Source organism: Haliotis cracherodii, unplaced genomic scaffold, assembly GCF_022045235.1.
Source record: "Haliotis cracherodii isolate W230 unplaced genomic scaffold, xgHalCrac1.p SCAF_7, whole genome shotgun sequence".
Lineage (NCBI taxonomy): Eukaryota > Metazoa > Mollusca > Gastropoda > Lepetellida > Haliotidae > Haliotis > Haliotis cracherodii.
Window position 1 is genome coordinate 11,698,084 of NW_027266330.1, and position 18,881 is coordinate 11,716,964.

The following is an 18,881-nucleotide window of genomic DNA, read 5'->3' on the forward strand; positions in this document are numbered from 1 at the left end:
ATGCGAATAGGGGTCGGAAGGGGTGCTAATTGGGATTGTTCTTATTAGAGCGGGGCGCTTATTACGTCAGATACGGTAACTATGATTTAACTGATGGCACAGACAGTAATGTATTTGTAAAATATTGTCTTAAATTGTGTTGACTATGGCTATGATTACAATGAATCTTATAGCATATGATTTTAATTATGCTGGTGCACTGATAGTTTGTTGGCACCACAAAAAATATGTCTGTGCAATGGCCTTACATTGTTCCCCAATGCCAAATGTATATATATATATATCTTACCCGACAGGGTGAAGATAGAGTGTAGATATTGTACCCTGGATAAGCGAGGATGGTAGCATCTTGGACATACACATTGTTTACTGTGTTAGGTTACTATGCTAAGTTACTATGCTAAATTGATATGTTAATTTTTTATACTAAATTACGATGCTCTGCCAACAGAATCAGTTTTGTTCTGCTATGTAATAGTTTACACTTATTTTTGATGTATTGTTAGTTGTCAGTAGTATATTATTTTATTGAGGATTCCAGTCATGGGCATCTTATATGCTAAACATCTACTTAAATCTCAGGGACCTTAATCTATGTTTTAGTGCAACACTTGGCAATATGCCAACAATAATTATTTGGCACTATTTATTAGGTTATTTTAAAAAAACAAATGATTGAAATTGTCTTGAATTAAAGAATCCACTATGATGCAAGGGTTGAAATCAGCAGATGTTCATCAATGAGATGAACACTTTGTTCTTTTCTTTTTCCCAAAACTTTTCAAAGGTAAACCACTTCAATAAAACAAGAAACAGAACACAAAAAAAATAGAACACACTAAACTCCCACTGAATTTCTAATTTGGTGTGAAGCCCATTTCTGTTGTCCCCCGCCGTGATATTGCTGGAATATTGCTAAAACTCACTCACTCACTCACTCTAATTTGGCATCTGAAGGATGCCTGTATTTTTAAAAGTGTTTGCATCAGAACCAGTTGTATATATTTTTTAGCTACTGTAATTTATTTACTGCAGGTTTCTAATGAAAGAATCTAGAAGGGTGTTTCGCATATTCGTAATGGCATTGTGCATAACAGTTGAATTTAGCACCAGTTTTGTGTCTCTTTGTAAGAAAACTAGTCTGTCAGTGAGCAGGTGCTTGCTGACAAAGGCACAAAAAGAGATTGATTGGTCACAATGGCTGTGGATTGTACATGGATGGTGATCATTTTGGAAAAGCAACTCTCTGCTGTGATTGGTTCATCTTTCATTTTACCATTTTACCATTTTACCATTTTATGATGTGCTTCGATCCTAAGACTGTAAATGGTCTATCCAGGAACTGATTGCTTTGCTGACAGCTGTTTTTGAGTCATCCTCATCTTTAGGCTTCAGCATCAGTGCCATCTGTCTTAGGGGTGTCACAATTTGCCAGTGTATCGATACATCATGATTACTCTGATGATACAGATAACCTTGTATCAATTGATGTTCTAATTCAGTAGCGCTATTCAAAAAATTATTTTTTAAATTTCAAAATAATTTGCAACATTTTGGGCCAGCGTTATCTTACTCCCATCTCAAAGGAAAATGTTCAATTTTGTTGCATAATGCTATTATAACAAGTCTAAATTGACCAGTCATGTTAGTGGAAAGCAACCTCTTGTTTGCCTGGCCACATGGAGAAATTCAAGCAGAACAGTACAAGTATCACGATTTGTATCATATTGTGACTTACCGTATTCGACGTAATAAGCGCCCAGGGCGCTCTCAAAATTAGAAATAGGGGGCTATTAGAAATTTACTTTGGTGGGAAAAAAACACTGAAAGATAAATTTTGTGGTTTATGCTGACAGTCTGAAATGTTTATATACGACAGATATATTTTTCCAGACTTTAATTGCCCATAATTAAGGGTGCATATAACACATGAGTGTGTATTATACGCGAATAAATAAGTCTTGTCTACATTGATCAATCGGAAGGGGTGCTAATTGGGTTTGTTCACTAGCCAATATAATAGCAAATATCGCAGTGGGCGCTTATTACGTCGAATACAGTAAGTATTATTACTGGTCTGGGTATCGATATGTGAGATAGGCATATTGTGACACACCTAATTGTCATGTTCAGTGTTGTGTGTCAATTTGATTTTATTCATAAATTTTATGCCCTGCAATGGAGCAAGATAATTAATTGTGGCATTTTATTCCTCCGCCATCAGGGATGGGTTGCTGAGTGCCATGTTGCCGCAACACCTCTAACACATCGGTTATTATCTGAATATTTTGTAAACCAGGTTATACATGGGTGACACCAATATATGATCATCTGTATATAGAGCATATATTTTTACCTAGTTTTAATAAAAATTGCTGATGAAACCAGAAAGATTCCTTGTGATTTCTTTAACAAGACAGGGTCCAGGTGGCCATGCAGAGTTGTGTCCCTTTCATGTACCAGGATCCCATGAGAGTGGATTTGAATCGCAGATCTAACCTGGCAATGATCCTTTGTTTTATTTGTTGTTCTTAAGGCCGAGGCAGGGTAATAACAGGTGTACCATCTGATAACACGACCTGCCCGGAAATTGACCAGGCCAGACCCTCCATCCGCTAGACCATAGATGCGGGCCCTGGGTGCATAGTGCAGGTGATCCGAGTCCATTCAACAACAAAGCACAAGACCGACAAACTGAAATAATTTAACTTTTTATTCTTAAAATTATATTGCAATATAGGTGCGAGGTTATGTACACAACATTGTGCCATAACTCTGTACAAAGAAGCTGAACCAAGTTAGCTTCCTGCTACAAGCAGCTACTGTTTACAGGAAAACTACTTCTAACTTCCATTTTTACTAAAGCATGATTTGACCAGTATCTTGAAAAACATTTTTCATCATGCACTCAGTGTCCATTGGCATCCGTCACCACTCGACCCTTCAGTAGCCAGCAAGAATCCACACAACTGGAATACGATGACATGCATCAACCATGTCAGCGAGCCTGACCATTCAATCCTGTTAGTCGCCTCTTAGTTATAGCAATCGTTTGACCTAAGAAAGTCAATCGGAATCTTTTCACCATAAATGAATCGTGTGAGGATGTTAACATCCATGTTCTCTGTCATATTTAGAAGCATCTTCGTAACTTAAAGGGAAGGACGTCAACTGTTCTTTATTTGTTAACAGTAGCAAATAACCTTCGAGCCTTCTCGGCTCTGTTGTCTCATTCCATTTCTGCTCCAGTGACCACACAACGAGTGTAGGCTTATCACATGACCAGACTTTTCTTTTGTTTGTAAACAAATGCACTTATTAAGAACGGGCGGCCTAATGCAAACCTTTCGGTGCGCTTGATGCGACACATCAAAGTGACCGTATCGCTAATTCTCCATAGGACCTCGATGACAGGATGTGGAGGATAAATACGCAAATGGAAATAGTTTTTTTACGTTTTAGGATATTTTCTCAATGAAACTTAAACTTTTCATGATGTATGTTTATCTAAATGAAACCGATGAAAACCACTTGAATGGACTGTGTAAGACGTGACAATGTGACCGAGATACTCTGCTGGCCGCAAGGAACCCTGGGTAGGAGAGTGATTGGATTCAAACGACTGAAGAATATTTGTATTGTAAGCTAGGCTTTGATGGACCCTGGCTTCAAATCTTATAAAGCTGGTAATCAGTATTTTGTAACTCAGCCGTAAAAAACACACACAAGCTTTCTCTTCAATTTGCCACCAATAAAAAACACAGACTAAGTCAGTTGACTCTGTGCAGCACTTACGTTGTCGGCTTCACTATGCGGAGCTCTATTGTTTTGGAGAACTGAATTGGGCATGTGACGTCATACTTGGAAATTTTTTCATGCATGATTTAAAAACATACAAGACAGTCGACACAATGTCCCTTTAAGCAGATGTGATCATCTTCACTCTGCCCATTGTGATGCAATGCAAAATGTTGCAAAAATGTTGCAAAAATGGCCACAATAGGGTCACGAGTCACCGTTCGGCTTGTCCCTGAATAACACGAGTGGTCACAAACGAGTCCATTGACTGTATGATGAAATCTCAAGATGCCAGCCTAACAACTACTATCAAGAGAAAAGCAGATGAAGAACAGTTATAAAGCAAAAAGCATTTAGTAAGGTTTTCATAGAGGAAATGACAATACTTGAAACAGCTACAGCAAAGGTTTGAAGAAAAAGGATATAAGCAAAAGATACGAAAAACATGATAATGGTACGAGATGTCAGTGGAACAGACAAATGGCTTATGCTATTCTTGCCAATGTTGTGTAACTAGTACATCTGATTTGAAACTCGCTAGTCGTATTTGTCGTGGGAGGCGCTAAATATCTCCAGGGTTTGACAAATACCCAATAGGACCAATACTATAAAAAATCAATGGTCCCGCAGAAATGTTGCTAGGCAACTACAAAACATCAGAAAAAGTTTTCACAGCATCGCATAAATATTCCACCAATTATGTCCTTTCATTGTGCTTTCCTAGTTTCCTTGAGTCCAGCGGACTCATTCTTAAGTCTCTAGCCCTTATTAATGTTTACTTGTCCTTGTCTAGTGGGCCAGCATATTTGTCGGACCCTGTATCTTTATCTAAACAAATGGTTGCCTACGTCAAGATGAGAGTTACACCGATTTCAAAAATAGATTGGGTAAAACAAATGTCGAACAAATTCAACATGTACACCAAAAATATTTTCTTGAAAAATAATTCTCCATATCTGGCAACAAAGTTATATGGAGTGATGAAAGTACCAGTCTATCTACCTACCAGCTACATTCTACGTTCTTCAGCATTTGCAATATGCATTGAATAAACATTTACCATGCCTACACTTGAAGCAGAGAGAGAAAAATGCAAGCCTCATGATTAAAAAATTCAACAATGCATAGGCAATATCATTAATATCAACCTCCAAGAGGGACTGGTCTTGAAAACAAGAAAACACAAACCTGAATTAAACAATGATTCATCCATTAAAAACACAAGATGTGTCAATTATCCCCACTGAGTATTAAACTCAAAGTTCAGTTGCTATTCAGAGACCATATACTGGTTTCTGTGTAATTCAACATAAAGAAGTAGTAAATCAAAGTTAAAATAAATATTTTGATTGTTCTAGCTCATACGTACATGATCGTTTGTTTAAATGTTTGTCTTGTATGTCGTTATGTGAGCTCTTAGAAACATATTTGTATTTTAGATACAGATAAATATGAACTGTGTCCTCTCACACTACAGACCCATGAAGATCCAGGTTAGAATTGGTCTTCAGCAACCCATGCTTGCCGTAAGAGGAGACTATGCTTGTCGTATGAGGCGACTAACGGGATCGGGTGGTCAGGCTCGCTGACTTGGTTGATGCATGTCATCGTATCCCAACTGCGTGGAGCGATGATCATCATGTCCATCACTGGATCGTCTGGTCCATACTCAATTATTTACATGCCGCCATCATAAAGCTGGGATATTGCTGAGTACGGCATTAAACAACAAACAAACAAACCTCTCAGATCCCAGCATAAGGACATACAAGATTAACAATACATTCACGAGATAAACATTTGGCAAAATACGTTTGTTCGATGGTGAATTTGAACACACAAACATGTAGGTAGACTTGATAATGCGATGACATCATGACCAGAAAGACACGAAAATACTGGTGTAGAATGAGAAGTGAGCTTGTAACTAAGCTGGGCACCTGATTCCCCATGCGGAGTGTATTCCTCAACCAAACTGATGCAATCACTTCAATTAAGTCAAATTAAATTATAAAAACTTTGCAAACTTTCTAAAATAAAAACACAGACTTTTTTTCTTTTTGGCATACACCCACAATGCACTATCAAGATGGTGCCACAAAGGGAGACAACTTTCGTCTCACCATATTGTTTTGTTTCTACTCTATTACAATCCACTTACAAATTCCTTTGATTCAACATAAATACAGGCAAATCTCATGTTGATGCTTCTGTGGAGAAATACCACGCCCAGCAGAAACTAAAAGTTAAAAACCTACAAACATCAAGATGAAGGTTTGAGTTTTGCATAACAAAATGGTATCACCATGGGTCAATGTACCAACTTGTAAAAACGGAGATACATTTCGAATAAAATACAAAGAGTAAACAGCTTTTAAAAAAAAACAATCGTCAACATGAGGACAATGCTTGGCTTGACGGAAACAATGAAAATTCAAATAACAAGACTCGATGAACAAATCACAACCGTAGGACAAATAAAAAGTATAATGACTCCATGCATATCAGCGACAAGACAAATGCATACCAGCGTACAATTATCAACAATATCTGTTTCGTCTGTACAAACAAGTTTCAGGAACCATTTCCATGGTAACTGACACTTCATAACTTACAATCATTGTTCACCGACCATTTTACCCGGCAGTATGTACACACATGAAGTAAACAGTATAAAAAAGTTGTCAAAGACCACATACTCCAAAGCTGACTATTTAACAATTTGCTTAAACAGGTTTAAGCATTCTATGGCACCTTTACTTGGCTGGTTTAAAGTCACATCTCTTGTATCATTGACGACGATCAAGAACTGATTTGTGTATTTTGATTATCAGAGAAATAATCGGAACTGATGCTGTGAAATCAAAGAGATCTGAAATATCAGTCTTTTTTTTTTAAATATACACTTATGATATGTTTATCATTGTTCTAGCATGGAATCAGTTTATTCCACCTATATTTCCTCCTGACTATCAGAAATACATCAGTGCAACAGTATTTGCTAAAATTGTAATTACAATCCTCAATAAAACCGAACAAATTATACTTCATTATGCAGGCAATTATGAAAAAATACTATTAGTCAAAAATAATATGATGATCAATTATGTCAAAGAAAACAAAACTAAAAACAGTATGATTCAAGTTATCATTTTAAAATTAATAAATACTTGAGGATTAAGATTGCTTGTTCAATTTCCTCAAATTTTATTTTTACATTTTAAGGATCTCGCTAAGATAAGTGTTTTTTTTAAACATCAGCCATTGAACAATCATACGTAATTAAACCTCTGTACTATACATTCACAATCATACTGAATTAAAGAATCCAAAGTATTCAACATCAGTAAATTAACAACCCTCATCAATTAATCTCAGACTTATAAAAAAAAAAATTCAAAGACTTGTGTATTAATTTTCTTTTTTAACCTTATTCCTGCTTGAAAGGGACAAAAATATTTAGTATGCTTTCAGTTTCTGTCAGTTATATTCAGTTCCAATTTGTATCACAATTGAAGTATTGCGAACTGGTTCAAACTATAGACCCAAATGCAACTAAAAAATGAGGATGACCATCACTGGATTCTACCTCAGTTTTAAGTAGTCTTGGGCCAGCGAACAAGAGTGAATTTTGAAGGCTGCACATTTACCCCAACTATCTACCAATGCCATAGAGTGAGCGAGTGAGTGAGTGAGTATGGTTTTACGCCACTTTTTGCAATATTCCAGCAATATCATGGCAGGGGACACCAGAAATGGGCTTCACACATTGTAACCATGTCGGGAATCGAACCCGGGTCTTCGGCATGACGAGCGAACACTTTAACCACTAGGCTACCTGACCGCCAACCAATGCCATAGACATACAGACTCATCAGACGTGGTAAACACAGTGAATGTTTCGTATCGTCTGAGTACACTTATTTCGTGTCTCCTCGACTATTTAACACTCATTATCAGGACCCAAAGCAGGATAGACAAAGTGAATCATTTTTAGGCTAACAAATTCAAAAATACTTTAATGACCATATCATAATGTACGATGGTTTGGCTATAAAAAGGTGTGACCTTGACATTACAGACAGAGGCATCCGCACTCCTTCCAGCTCAGGCATTGACATAATCAATACTTTAATCCAGGACAGGCAATATTGGTCGACTTTATCTTGAATAAACTTGACACATTTAACAATCATTGTCTTGTCATCTACGATTCATGCCTTAATTATACTACTAAAAATATGTTAAGGACCATATTACTATAGTTAATGCATCAGGCCGTGAGGGAGTACCGGATTCGACGTAGTAAGCGCCCAGGGCGCTCTCAAAAGTAGAAATAGGGGGTTCTTATTAGAATATTATTTTGGTGAAAAAAATACAGAGTTGAAAGATAAATTTTGTGGTTTATGCTGACAGCCTGAAATGTTTATGTACGACAGATATATTTTTCCAGAATTTAATTGCCAATAACAAAATAACACGAGTGCGTATTATTCGCGAAAAAATAAGTCTTCTGTACATTGATCAATCGGAAGGGGTGCCAATTGGGATTGTTCGCTAGCCAATATATTAGCAAATATCTCCGTAGGTGCTTATTAGAGTGGGGCGCTTATTACGTTGAATATGGTAATATATATTGGTTATAAGGCAACCAGATGATTTGTTATAATCACAGTTGTATTCCATGAGTCGGAGAATTGAGATTCTGACAAGTGTATTGATTTTTATATGCTGCTCAGGAATTGGAGGAATTTTTTGTCACTGTAGTCACAGAAAGAGCCTTGCTTTATGTCTTATCTAACACTTATACACGACAGGTCTATACTTCATCGCACAACACGCGCCACGGGAACTTGGGTACATAGGTTTGCAACATTTCACATTCACTTCATCATTGCATATTTACAAATAGTAACCATAGCAACGCGTAACCGTGGTACACAGTAACAGTATCCATGGCAATAGTATTCATGGTTACTTGATAGAAACCACAGTAACCATAGCAACACCTCCTAGCTAGTAACCATAGCATCTGTGGCAACATGTTGCCTGATAGTGCCCATAGCAATGAGTAACCAGGGCACATAGCAACAGTATCCATAGCAATGCTTTGCTGAAGATTCACGGATTGGACAAGAACGTTCTCAACTTTAATCTGACTTCCCTCCATTACTGTAAATCTTCCAATAAGCCAGAATTACTTACACCTTGTTTCTAAAAACCCACCTAACACATTCTAACATGAACAACACAAATTGTGTTGCTCTCAAACCCGCTTCACACCTCTCATTCCTTGTCACAAGGCAAATATTCACACTGCCAATGGAACAGAAATAATGCATCAAAATATCAAATATGGAAACTGTACAGGTAGCGAGATTCAGTTTATGTACCTCACAAATCAATGTCTTCAGGCCATAGTGGGATAATATACTACTCGAAATAAGTTAATGAACACCCACAATGGAAAGGCTGTGTGTTGCAACACCCACCAGCCATGGCAGATGACCTGTAGTCATATCAAGAATCGGACATTCCTTAACTTCTTTTGAGTAGTATACATTACTGATTAAATCTGAATTCTTAAAGTTGGCAGACTTCAAACTCAAAATGAAATTAACAGTTAACCAGACATGTACATTGAAGCTGTGTTTGCAAAACCAACGCAAACTTGTTATATAAACCTATCCTTTGTTTCTGATTCTTAAAAGTCTCTGATATCGGGGACTGAAAATACAACGGCCATCATGACATGCACATGGGTACCGAAACATTGACACACGGACGAATGTTAAAACCTGTTTGTAACAGTAACACCCCACTGCTCCACCATCGCCCTTCTGACAGCATTCAGTCCACCATCACTTTATACACACAATATTCAATAGTTATACCTTGAAATAAAGCTCAACCTTTCCTCACAAAACTCTACATGTGTTACAAAACAGCGCTGTAACCCTTTCACATCTGTTACAACATAATGCAGTGATATTTTCACATCTGTTACAACATAATGCTGTAACCCTTTCACATCTGTTACAACAATGCTGTAACCTTTTCACATCTGTCACAACAATGCTGTTACACTTTCACATCTGTTACAACAATGCTGTAACCCTTTCACATCTGTTACAATGCTGTAACCCTTTCACATCTGTTACAACAATGCTGCAACCCTTTCACATCTGTTACAATTCCGTAACCCATTCATATCTGTTACAACAATGTTGCAACTCTTTCACATCTGTTACAACAATGTTGCAACCCTTTCACATCTGTTACAACAATGTTGCAACCCTTTCACATCTGTTACAACAATGTTGCAACCCTTTCACTTCTGTTACAACAATGTAACCCTTTCACATCTGTTACAACAATGTTGCAACCCTTTCACATCTGTTACAACAATGTTGCAACCCTTTCACTTCTGTTACAACAATGTAACCCTTTCACATCTGTTACAACAATGTTGCAACCCTTTCACTTCTGTTACAACAATGTAACCCTTTCACATCTGTTACAACAATGTTGTAACCCTTTCACATCTGTTACAACACAACTCGGTAGCATTTTCACATTACAATATAACACTGTAATGGCTTCACAATTGTTCCAATACAGCGCTGTAGCTTTCACATCTGTTCGAACCTAACACTTCACTGCTTCATGGTGGTCCTGCCTGTCACACACTGTGTCAAATATTGCCCACTATTGTCTTGTACACACTCTCCGCACACTAAAACGGAGGACCTAAAACAGCCGGCCTTCAACAAGGCCCGAGTAATCTTCATTTTTTCCGCGGTCTGTTATGATTACTGGAGCTTGGAGAGTTGTTATTTGTAGCCTGCTGTGCAACCTCTTGTGCTCGTCTGGAAATAAATATGATAATCACAATATTGATATGCTAATTAAAATATGAAATTGGAATCTAAGGACTTGGCCATTTATTATTCTGGGTGCTGGGATATTTTAACAGTTTGTTCCCGAAAATTGAAGACAAAAATAATTTGGCTCAGCTTTTACCCTTCTCAACAATAACTGTAATTGGATATGCTGGATGTTCACAAAAACAGTGATGTGGGCACTAAATTTGTAGAGTGATTTTTTTAAATGACTGAAATTCATTTTTGAGCATTCAAAATATTTACATAAAACACAGCACAATACATCAAAATATGAATTTGCATATGGACTTTCTAACATATTATATGCACTTCCCCGCCTAGATATTGCTGGAATATTGCGGCGTAAAACCATACTCACACACTATATGCACTTCATTCAAAGTTTTAGCATATGCCTTGCAAACCACATTTCTTAACTTTCATCTGATTTCTAAAAAACATTTACTGATTCTGATATGAAACAATTCAAACTGTAACATATTTTCTTCTCAAAACCCAAACTTTCAAAATGCTCAAACTGTAAGCAAAATAATGAACATAACAAATACAAAACTGAGAATAAAATAGTCCAAAACATTTTAAAAAACCAATGTCTCTAAACTCTAACAACTGTATCATAGCGTAAGGACACGAGTCTGAGCATGAAGCTGGAAGTTGAATGGAAACCAGGGGAGGATTTAACACAGAAAATAGCATTTAAAAATGGCAAAATTATGAACACATGGTGCACAGAACATGTACTACAAACAAAATTTATATTTCAAATGATACACAGCATAATGGTGTTTTTCGAACTTGTATCAAGACTGGTATATGATATTAACTCACAATATTCCAAATATGAAGTTAAATTGAAAAGCTCTACAAGTATGAGATTCAATGCTCCTGGTAGCCATTGCACCTAAAGGATATATGAACTGCCTCCAAGTGAGATTGGTGCGATTTTCTTTAACATTTGTCAAGGTCGAAAACATTCAATAATTCAAAAAGTACTCCCTTTCTTATCATGTTTATAATGAAATACAAAATAAAAAATGATTGATTTTTTTAAAAATTTAAAGTGATTTCTTGGAATTTGTGTCGGAGAAATAAAATATAAATATATTGAATGAATGTTTTTAAAGTCAAAGAATTACATCCAGACAAGGGGAAATGAATACTGTTATCACAATTTTAATTGTATTCTTTTGTGAAATTTTGGTTGGTAGATTTGAAAACAGGTACTTAATAAGATAAGGAATTGACTTTGACTGAGATTTTACCAAGTTCCGCCAGTATGCTGCGTGTTTCTGATGCAAAAAAGAAAAAGCAAGTTGCAAAGTACCGTGGTCTACCTGCTGAGGTCCTCAATATCCACAAGCATGGAGTCCTGCTCCATGTGCAGGTCGTCCCTCTCCATCAACATCTGGACCAACTCCTCGTTCAGACCTGGCAACATAATGATGTACACATGATACCGTATATGGCGCATTTTTCGTACCTGGAATTAGACAAACCCAGAAACATAATCCTGGCGAACAGGGATTTGAACCCATGATCATAGACTTCCAGTTTTCCAAAGGGATTTCACTCTGCACAGCAAATTGCAGCAACTCAGACTATAAGGGTCACCCGTACCCCAACAAGACTTCCTATGCTAGCCCAATAAAGTATTTAATATATATCACAGTCTGTCAGTGTAGTGAGTGAGTGAGTATGGTTTTACGCCACTTTTAGCAATATTCCAGCAATATCACGGCGGGGGACACCAGAAATGGGCTTCACACATTGTACCCATGTCGGGAATCGAACCCGGGTCTTCAGCCTGATGAGCGAACGCTTTAACCATTAGGCGACCCGACCGCCCTGTCTGTCAGTTTAATGGGGAAACCCAAAGTGATGCAGGTCAGATGCAACCATGCTTGGAGTTGAACTCGCTGCCGACTGACGATTATGTTGACAAACAAGTGATGAGTGCCATGACTGATTAAACAAACAAATAGGAAAATTCATCTGGGAAATATGGTCAGTCATAAACCGTTTAAAAAATAACTGTATTGTCATTCCCAAAGACATAAACGTTACTACACTTGGATTAGAGGGCAAATTTCAAGATTCTTGTAGTGGCCGCTCCCACACTGTTGGTAGGCTGTAACCGAGATGTAATGAAGGTGTCACAGCTGGAGAGGAACTGGACCCTGACAAGGCTAAGGGAAGCAACTCTTCACGCTGAGCTGCAGAGTTGTGTCCCCTTAGACCACAAGGGCTAAGTCAGAGAAGTGACAGTAGTACCAGTGATTCAGTCTAAGCTGTAGACCAGAGCAAGTGTCTCACCCTCTATCTGGGTGTGAAGGTCATTGACGAGGACTTGTAATTGAGCTAAATTCATGTCGAGTAGCACCTTCTTGTTGATTTTGCGGCGACGCCCATCTCCAAGGCTGGGAATACCCACCTGAAAACATCAGTAGGTCTTCACTTGACAAGCATTAGTAACACACCAATCTAATGACTGAACAACACAGAAAGTGAGCAGGGCTCACTAGTACCCTCGACTTCGACTTAAACATATTTCTAAGTACAAATCATGAAAAAAGCGATCTTTTCTCAGGAAAAATCTTTTTGAAATCTGCAGTGCCCCAATTCAATTAGTGCGGAAACTGTCCAAGAAAAGAATCCATGAAGTAGTTTTCAAGATATAGGTTGCACAAATGTTAATTTTTGGAAAAAAATAAAAATTTCTTGTTCAGGAAATACAAATATTGAAATCAGACTTTGTACTGCCCCTCTCCTATAGGAATTAACAGTGTTTACCAAGTTTGAAAAGAATCTATGCAGTAGTTTTCAAGTCACACGATAAAATGTCCTCGGAAGGATGGACAGCCAGACGGAATTCCTTGGTATATCTATATACCCCAACCCTTTTAGGTGGAGGTATAATAATGCACTGTGCATATTATGAACAATTTCAAGAACATCATATTCAGTTACCAAATTTATCTTCTTTCTTTTTCGTGTGTTCTAGTATGATTATGACGAAAGTCTTACCGTTGGTTTTCATAGATATATCGACACATGTTAACTGAAGTAGCTGTACTCCCGTTTGCCATGTTTCCTTTGTAAGGATATCTGCAGAGAACCTAGACTTGTGAAATGTCTGTGTGTGACAGTCATGACTCACCATATGTCAAGACTGTTCACCATGTCACAACTCACCATATCTGCTATAGGAGATTTCTTTTTAAGCTGTTTTTCCACTTCAAGTTGCATGTGGGCCATCGTGCAAGCCTGGGAACAGAAAACAGATCAACTGCAATAGTAGCACCAGGGGCGACATGGTGGCCTGCGAATACACCTACAGCAACATGGTGGCCTGAGAATACACCTACAGCAACAACAGCAACATAGTGGCCCGAGAATACACCTACAGCAACAACAGCACCATGGTGGCCTGATAGTACACCTACAGCAACAACAGCACCATGGTGGCCTGATAGTACACCTACAGCAACAACAGCAACATGGTGGCCTCAGAATACACCTACAGCAACAACAGCACCATGGTGGCCTCAGAATACACCTACAGCAACAACAGCACCATGGTGGCCTCAGAATACACCTACAGCAACAACAGCACCATGGTGGCCTGATAGTACACCTACAGCAACAACAGCACCATGGTGGCCTGATAGTACACCTACAGCAACAACAGCAACACGGTGGCCTGAGAATACACCTACAGCAACAACAGCAACATAGTGGCCCGAGAATACACCTACAGCAACAACAGCACCATGGTGGCCTGATAGTACACCTACAGCAACAACAGCACCATGGTGGCCTGATAGTACACCTACAGCAACAACAGCAACATGGTGGCCTGAGAATACACCTACAGCAACAACAGCAACATGGTGGCCTGAGAGTACACCTACAGCAACAACAGCAACATGGTGGCCTGAGAATACACCTACAGCAACAACAGCACCATGGTGGCCTGAGAATACACCTACAGCATCAAATACAGTAAACTCTGTTTATAACGATCTGTTATTTGTTGTCCCATTCATAAGGTTTGTGTGCTGCATATATGCTTATAACAAACTACAGTTATAACAAACTAAAATTAGTGGTCCCTTTAAGTTTGTTTACTGTACTTGGAAACATTGCATATTTTACGACTGATTAGAGCATGACTGAGCAAATGTTGTTTAACGCCGCAGTCAGCAATTCCAGTTTTATCACAGCAGCTGTAAACAACTGAGTCTGGGCCAGGTAAACCAGTGACAATACACATGGTAACCCTAATCTCAGAATATAAAACAATGCCTAGCAGAACAGGAAACACAAGTTGAAACATCATGTCAAGTCATGTTTTTATCTCAAATATCAAATCTGTATTGACCAAGTTTATTTGTTAGCACCCGTTCATTTACCTGAAAGGATACGACGTAATTTTTTCTGCAGAAGACAAACACGTTTTAATTGCAAATGTGGGGATTGTGTTTGCACTGGTGACATCCCTCATTCGCTTTATAGACGGGGTATATAAATTAGCATCGATTTTGAAGGCTTTTACAGTGGGGTCGACCCATACGGTATATATGGGGGAGGGCAGTTACCGGTTACCGGACACAAGACATTCACTTCCTGGCAACATCCCACACACTGTATACGAAATAATGAGGTTCAAAAACAACATTTCTTCAACTTTTCCACCCACACATGATTCAAGCATGTTTTCCATGTGGGTTCAGAACACAGCATGGTCACAAGTAAACCTGGCATTGTGTTTCAAATATTAAAGACACACTATCATGTTATCGCTTATCTCATTGATTTTGCTCAGTCGTGGACACAGCAAGCAACAGAAGGGTTTTAACTTGATGAAAAATTAAACCAGTTGGCTCTCAGCTGGTGGGGAGTGGATGTTATATTTCTAGGTTGGAAAAGTGTGCTGCTTGGGCTAAAAAAAAAATAATCTTGGTTCTCAGGCACCCCCCGCATCATCATAAAGTTCGCAGAACGTTTAAGTTTTTATTTCCATTTTTCAAAAAAATTAAAAAATCCTTAAATATTCCAAGTCCAAAGGTAGTCAAATACTGTATTCAAGCATTTTAATCATCCTTTCCCAGGTTCATTGTACACAACTGTTTATTTGGTTACACAACTGTTTATTTGGTTACACAACTGTTTATTTGGTTACACAACTGTTTATTTGGTTACATACTAGTTTGAAAAAAAACCCAAACTCCCCAAACAACAAAAAACACCGCCCGCCCACACTATATTTTCAAAAAGCCATTGCCCAAGAACCAGTTCTTTTATTGTTTTAAGCCTGAGGTATCAGAATGGTTCAGTAGGCTTCCAGGCAGAAACAATGTTGTTTTCTGGGTTGTATGTTTTCAGTCACTGCCTCAATACACTCATATTTTTCTGTGAAAGGAGTGAGTGAGTGAATATGGTTTTACACCGCTTTTAGCAATATTCCAGCAATATGGAAAATGGGCTTCACACATTGTACCCATATGGGGAATCGAACATAGGCCTTCAACGTGACAAGCGAACGCATTAACCACTAGGCTACCCCACCGCCCCATTCTGTGAAAGGAACACCCTGACAAAGTAAATAGGTTTCACAACCTAGATTTTTCAAGACACCCAGCATGTACAATGAACAAATAATTTCTTTTGGTAAACAGACATGCTAAACACATTGCAAAAGTTTGGGCCTTACAATTAAGCAATCTAGGAAATATCAGGAAGTATCTTACCAGGGAATCTACTATAATCCTTGTTCTCTCCCTTGTCATAGCCAGGCTAGATTATTGCTATTGTCTTCTGGCTGGTGCACCAAAATCAATTACAAAGAAGCTTCAACGTGTTCAAAACACAGCCGCTAGGATTGTCACATGCTGTAGCCAGTATCATCACCTCTGTGCTTTAAGCTTACACTGGCTTCCAGTTCATCAGAAAATAAGTTACAAAATTCTCTGTCTTTTCTACAGATGCCTGTCCGGTAATACTCAACTATATTTGTGTGACCTGCTTACCAGATACACTCCAAAAGGATCTCTGAGATCTGAATCTAAACTCCTTTGGACTCTTCCATCAACCAAAACCTTGAACTATGGCCATCGGTCTTTCTCTTTTGCCACTGCCAAAGAGTGGAATAACCTCCCTCTACGACTGAGACAGTCTCTAAGCTTTCCACTTTTCACGTCTCGCCTAAAATCTCATCTGTTTCTTTCAAGATTAACTTTTTTCACTGTGACTGTGCGCTTTGAGCAGTGATGTGCGATAGAAGTTGACTATTAGTAGTAGTAGTAGTAGTAGTAGTAGTAGTAGCAGTAGGAGTAGTAGTAGTAGTAGTAGCAGTAGCAGTAGGACTAGTAATGGTAGTAGTAGTAGCAGGAGGCGTAGTAGTAGTTGTAGTAGCAGTAGCAGTAGGAGTAGCAGTAGTAGTAGTAGTAGGAGGAGTAGCAGTAGTAGCAGTAGGAGGAGTAGTAGTAGCAGTAGGAGTAGCAGTAGTAGTAGTAGTAGTAGTAGGAGTAGCAGTAGGAGTAGGAGTAGGCGTAGGAGTAGTAGTAGGAGTAGGAGTAGTAGTAGTAGTAGCAGTAGCAGTAGCAGGAGCAGGAGTAGGAGTAGGAGTAGTAGTAGTAGCAGTAGCAGTAGTAGTAGTAGTAGTAGCAGTAGGAGTAGGAGTAGTAGTAGGAGTAGTAGTAGTAGGAGTAGGAGTAGTAGGAGTAGGAGTAGTAGTAGGAGTAGTAGTAGGAGTAGTAGTAGGAGTAGTAGTAGTAGGAGTAGGAGTAGGAGTAGTAGTAGGAGTAGTAGTAGGAGTAGTAGTAGGAGTAGGAGTAGTAGTAGTAGGAGTAGGAGTAGTAGTAGGAGTAGTAGGAGTAGGAGTAGGAGTAGTAGTAGTAGTAGTAGCAGTAGTAGGAGTAGTAGTAGTAGCAGTAGTAGGAGTAGGAGTAGGAGTAGGAGTAGTAGTAGTAGGAGTAGTAGGAGTAGTAGTAGTAGGAGTAGGAGTAGGAGTAGGAGTAGTAGTAGTAGGAGTAGCAGGAGTAGGAGTAGGAGTAGGAGTAGTAGTAGGAGTAGGAGGAGTAGTAGTAGGAGTAGGAGTAGTAGTAGTAGGAGTAGGAGTAGTAGTAGGAGTAGTAGGAGTAGTAGTAGTAGGAGTAGTAGGAGTAGTAGTAGTAGTAGTAGTAGTAGTAGGAGTAGTAGTAGTAGTAGGAGTAGGAGGAGTAGTAGTAGGAGTAGGAGTAGTAGTAGTAGTAGGAGTAGTAGTAGGAGTAGGAGTAGTAGTAGTAGGAGTAGGAGTAGGAGTAGTAGTAGTAGTAGGAGTAGTAGTAGTAGGAGTAGGAGTAGTAGTAGTAGGAGTAGGAGTAGGAGTAGTAGTAGTAGTAGGAGTAGTAGTAGTAGGAGTAGGAGTAGTAGTAGGAGTAGTAGTAGTAGGAGTAGGAGTAGGAGTAGTAGTAGTAGGAGTAGGAGTAGGAGTAGGAGTAGTATTAGGAGTAGGAGGAGTAGTAGTAGGAGTAGGAGTAGTAGTAGTAGGAGTAGGAGTAGGAGTAGTAGTAGTAGTAGGAGTAGTAGTAGTAGGAGTAGGAGTAGTAGTAGGAGTAGTAGTAGTAGGAGTAGTAGGAGTAGTAGTAGGAGTAGGAGTAGTAGTAGTAGTAGGAGTAGTAGTAGTAGTAGGAGTAGGAGGAGTAGAAGTAGGAGTAGGAGTAGTAGTAGTAGGAGTAGGAGTAGGAGTAGTAGGAGTAGGAGTAGGAGTAGGAGTAGTAGTAGTAGTAGTAGTAGTAGTAGGAGTAGTAGTAGGAGTAGGAGAAGTAGTAGGAGTAGTAGGAGTAGTAGGAGTAGGAGTAGTAGGAGTAGGAGTAGGAGTAGTAGTAGTAGTAGTAGTAGGAGTAGTAGTAGGAGAAGTAGTAGGAGTAGGAGTAGTAGGAGTAGTAGGAGTAGGAGTAGTAGTAGTAGGAGTAGTAGGAGTAGGAGTAGGAGTAGGAGTAGGAGTAGTAGTAGTAGGAGTAGTAGGAGTAGTAGTAGGAGTAGGAGTAGTAGGAGTAGTAGGAGTAGTAGTAGTAGGAGTAGTAGTAGTAGGAGTAGGAGTAGGAGTAGGAGTAGTAGTAGTAGGAGTAGTAGGAGTAGTAGTAGGAGTAGGAGTAGTAGGAGTAGGAGTAGTAGTAGTAGGAGTAGGAGTAGTAG

The 18,881-nt window shown here is 38.7% G+C and overlaps 1 protein-coding gene across 3 annotated transcripts in view; it reads right to left on the reverse strand.

The window, feature by feature from the left end:
- Positions 1-2,699: 2,699 nt before the first annotated feature.
- LOC139449086 (IQCJ-SCHIP1 readthrough transcript protein-like) overlaps positions 2,700-18,881 on the reverse strand; it is a 282,100-nt gene continuing 265,918 nt past the window's right edge. For 2 of the 3 annotated variants that reach the window (XM_071230552.1, XM_071230550.1), the window contains exons 8-11: positions 13,896-13,967; positions 13,017-13,134; positions 12,038-12,131; positions 2,700-10,667 (exon numbers count right to left, since the gene is read on the reverse strand). In XM_071230552.1, coding sequence (XP_071086653.1) covers positions 10,586-10,667; positions 12,038-12,131; positions 13,017-13,134; positions 13,896-13,967 — 366 coding nt within the window. In that variant the 3' untranslated portion in view covers positions 2,700-10,585. Of the gene's footprint in view, positions 10,668-12,027; positions 12,132-13,016; positions 13,135-13,895; positions 13,968-18,881 lie in introns of all 3 variants that reach the window. The other variant, XM_071230551.1, reaches the window with a different exon arrangement.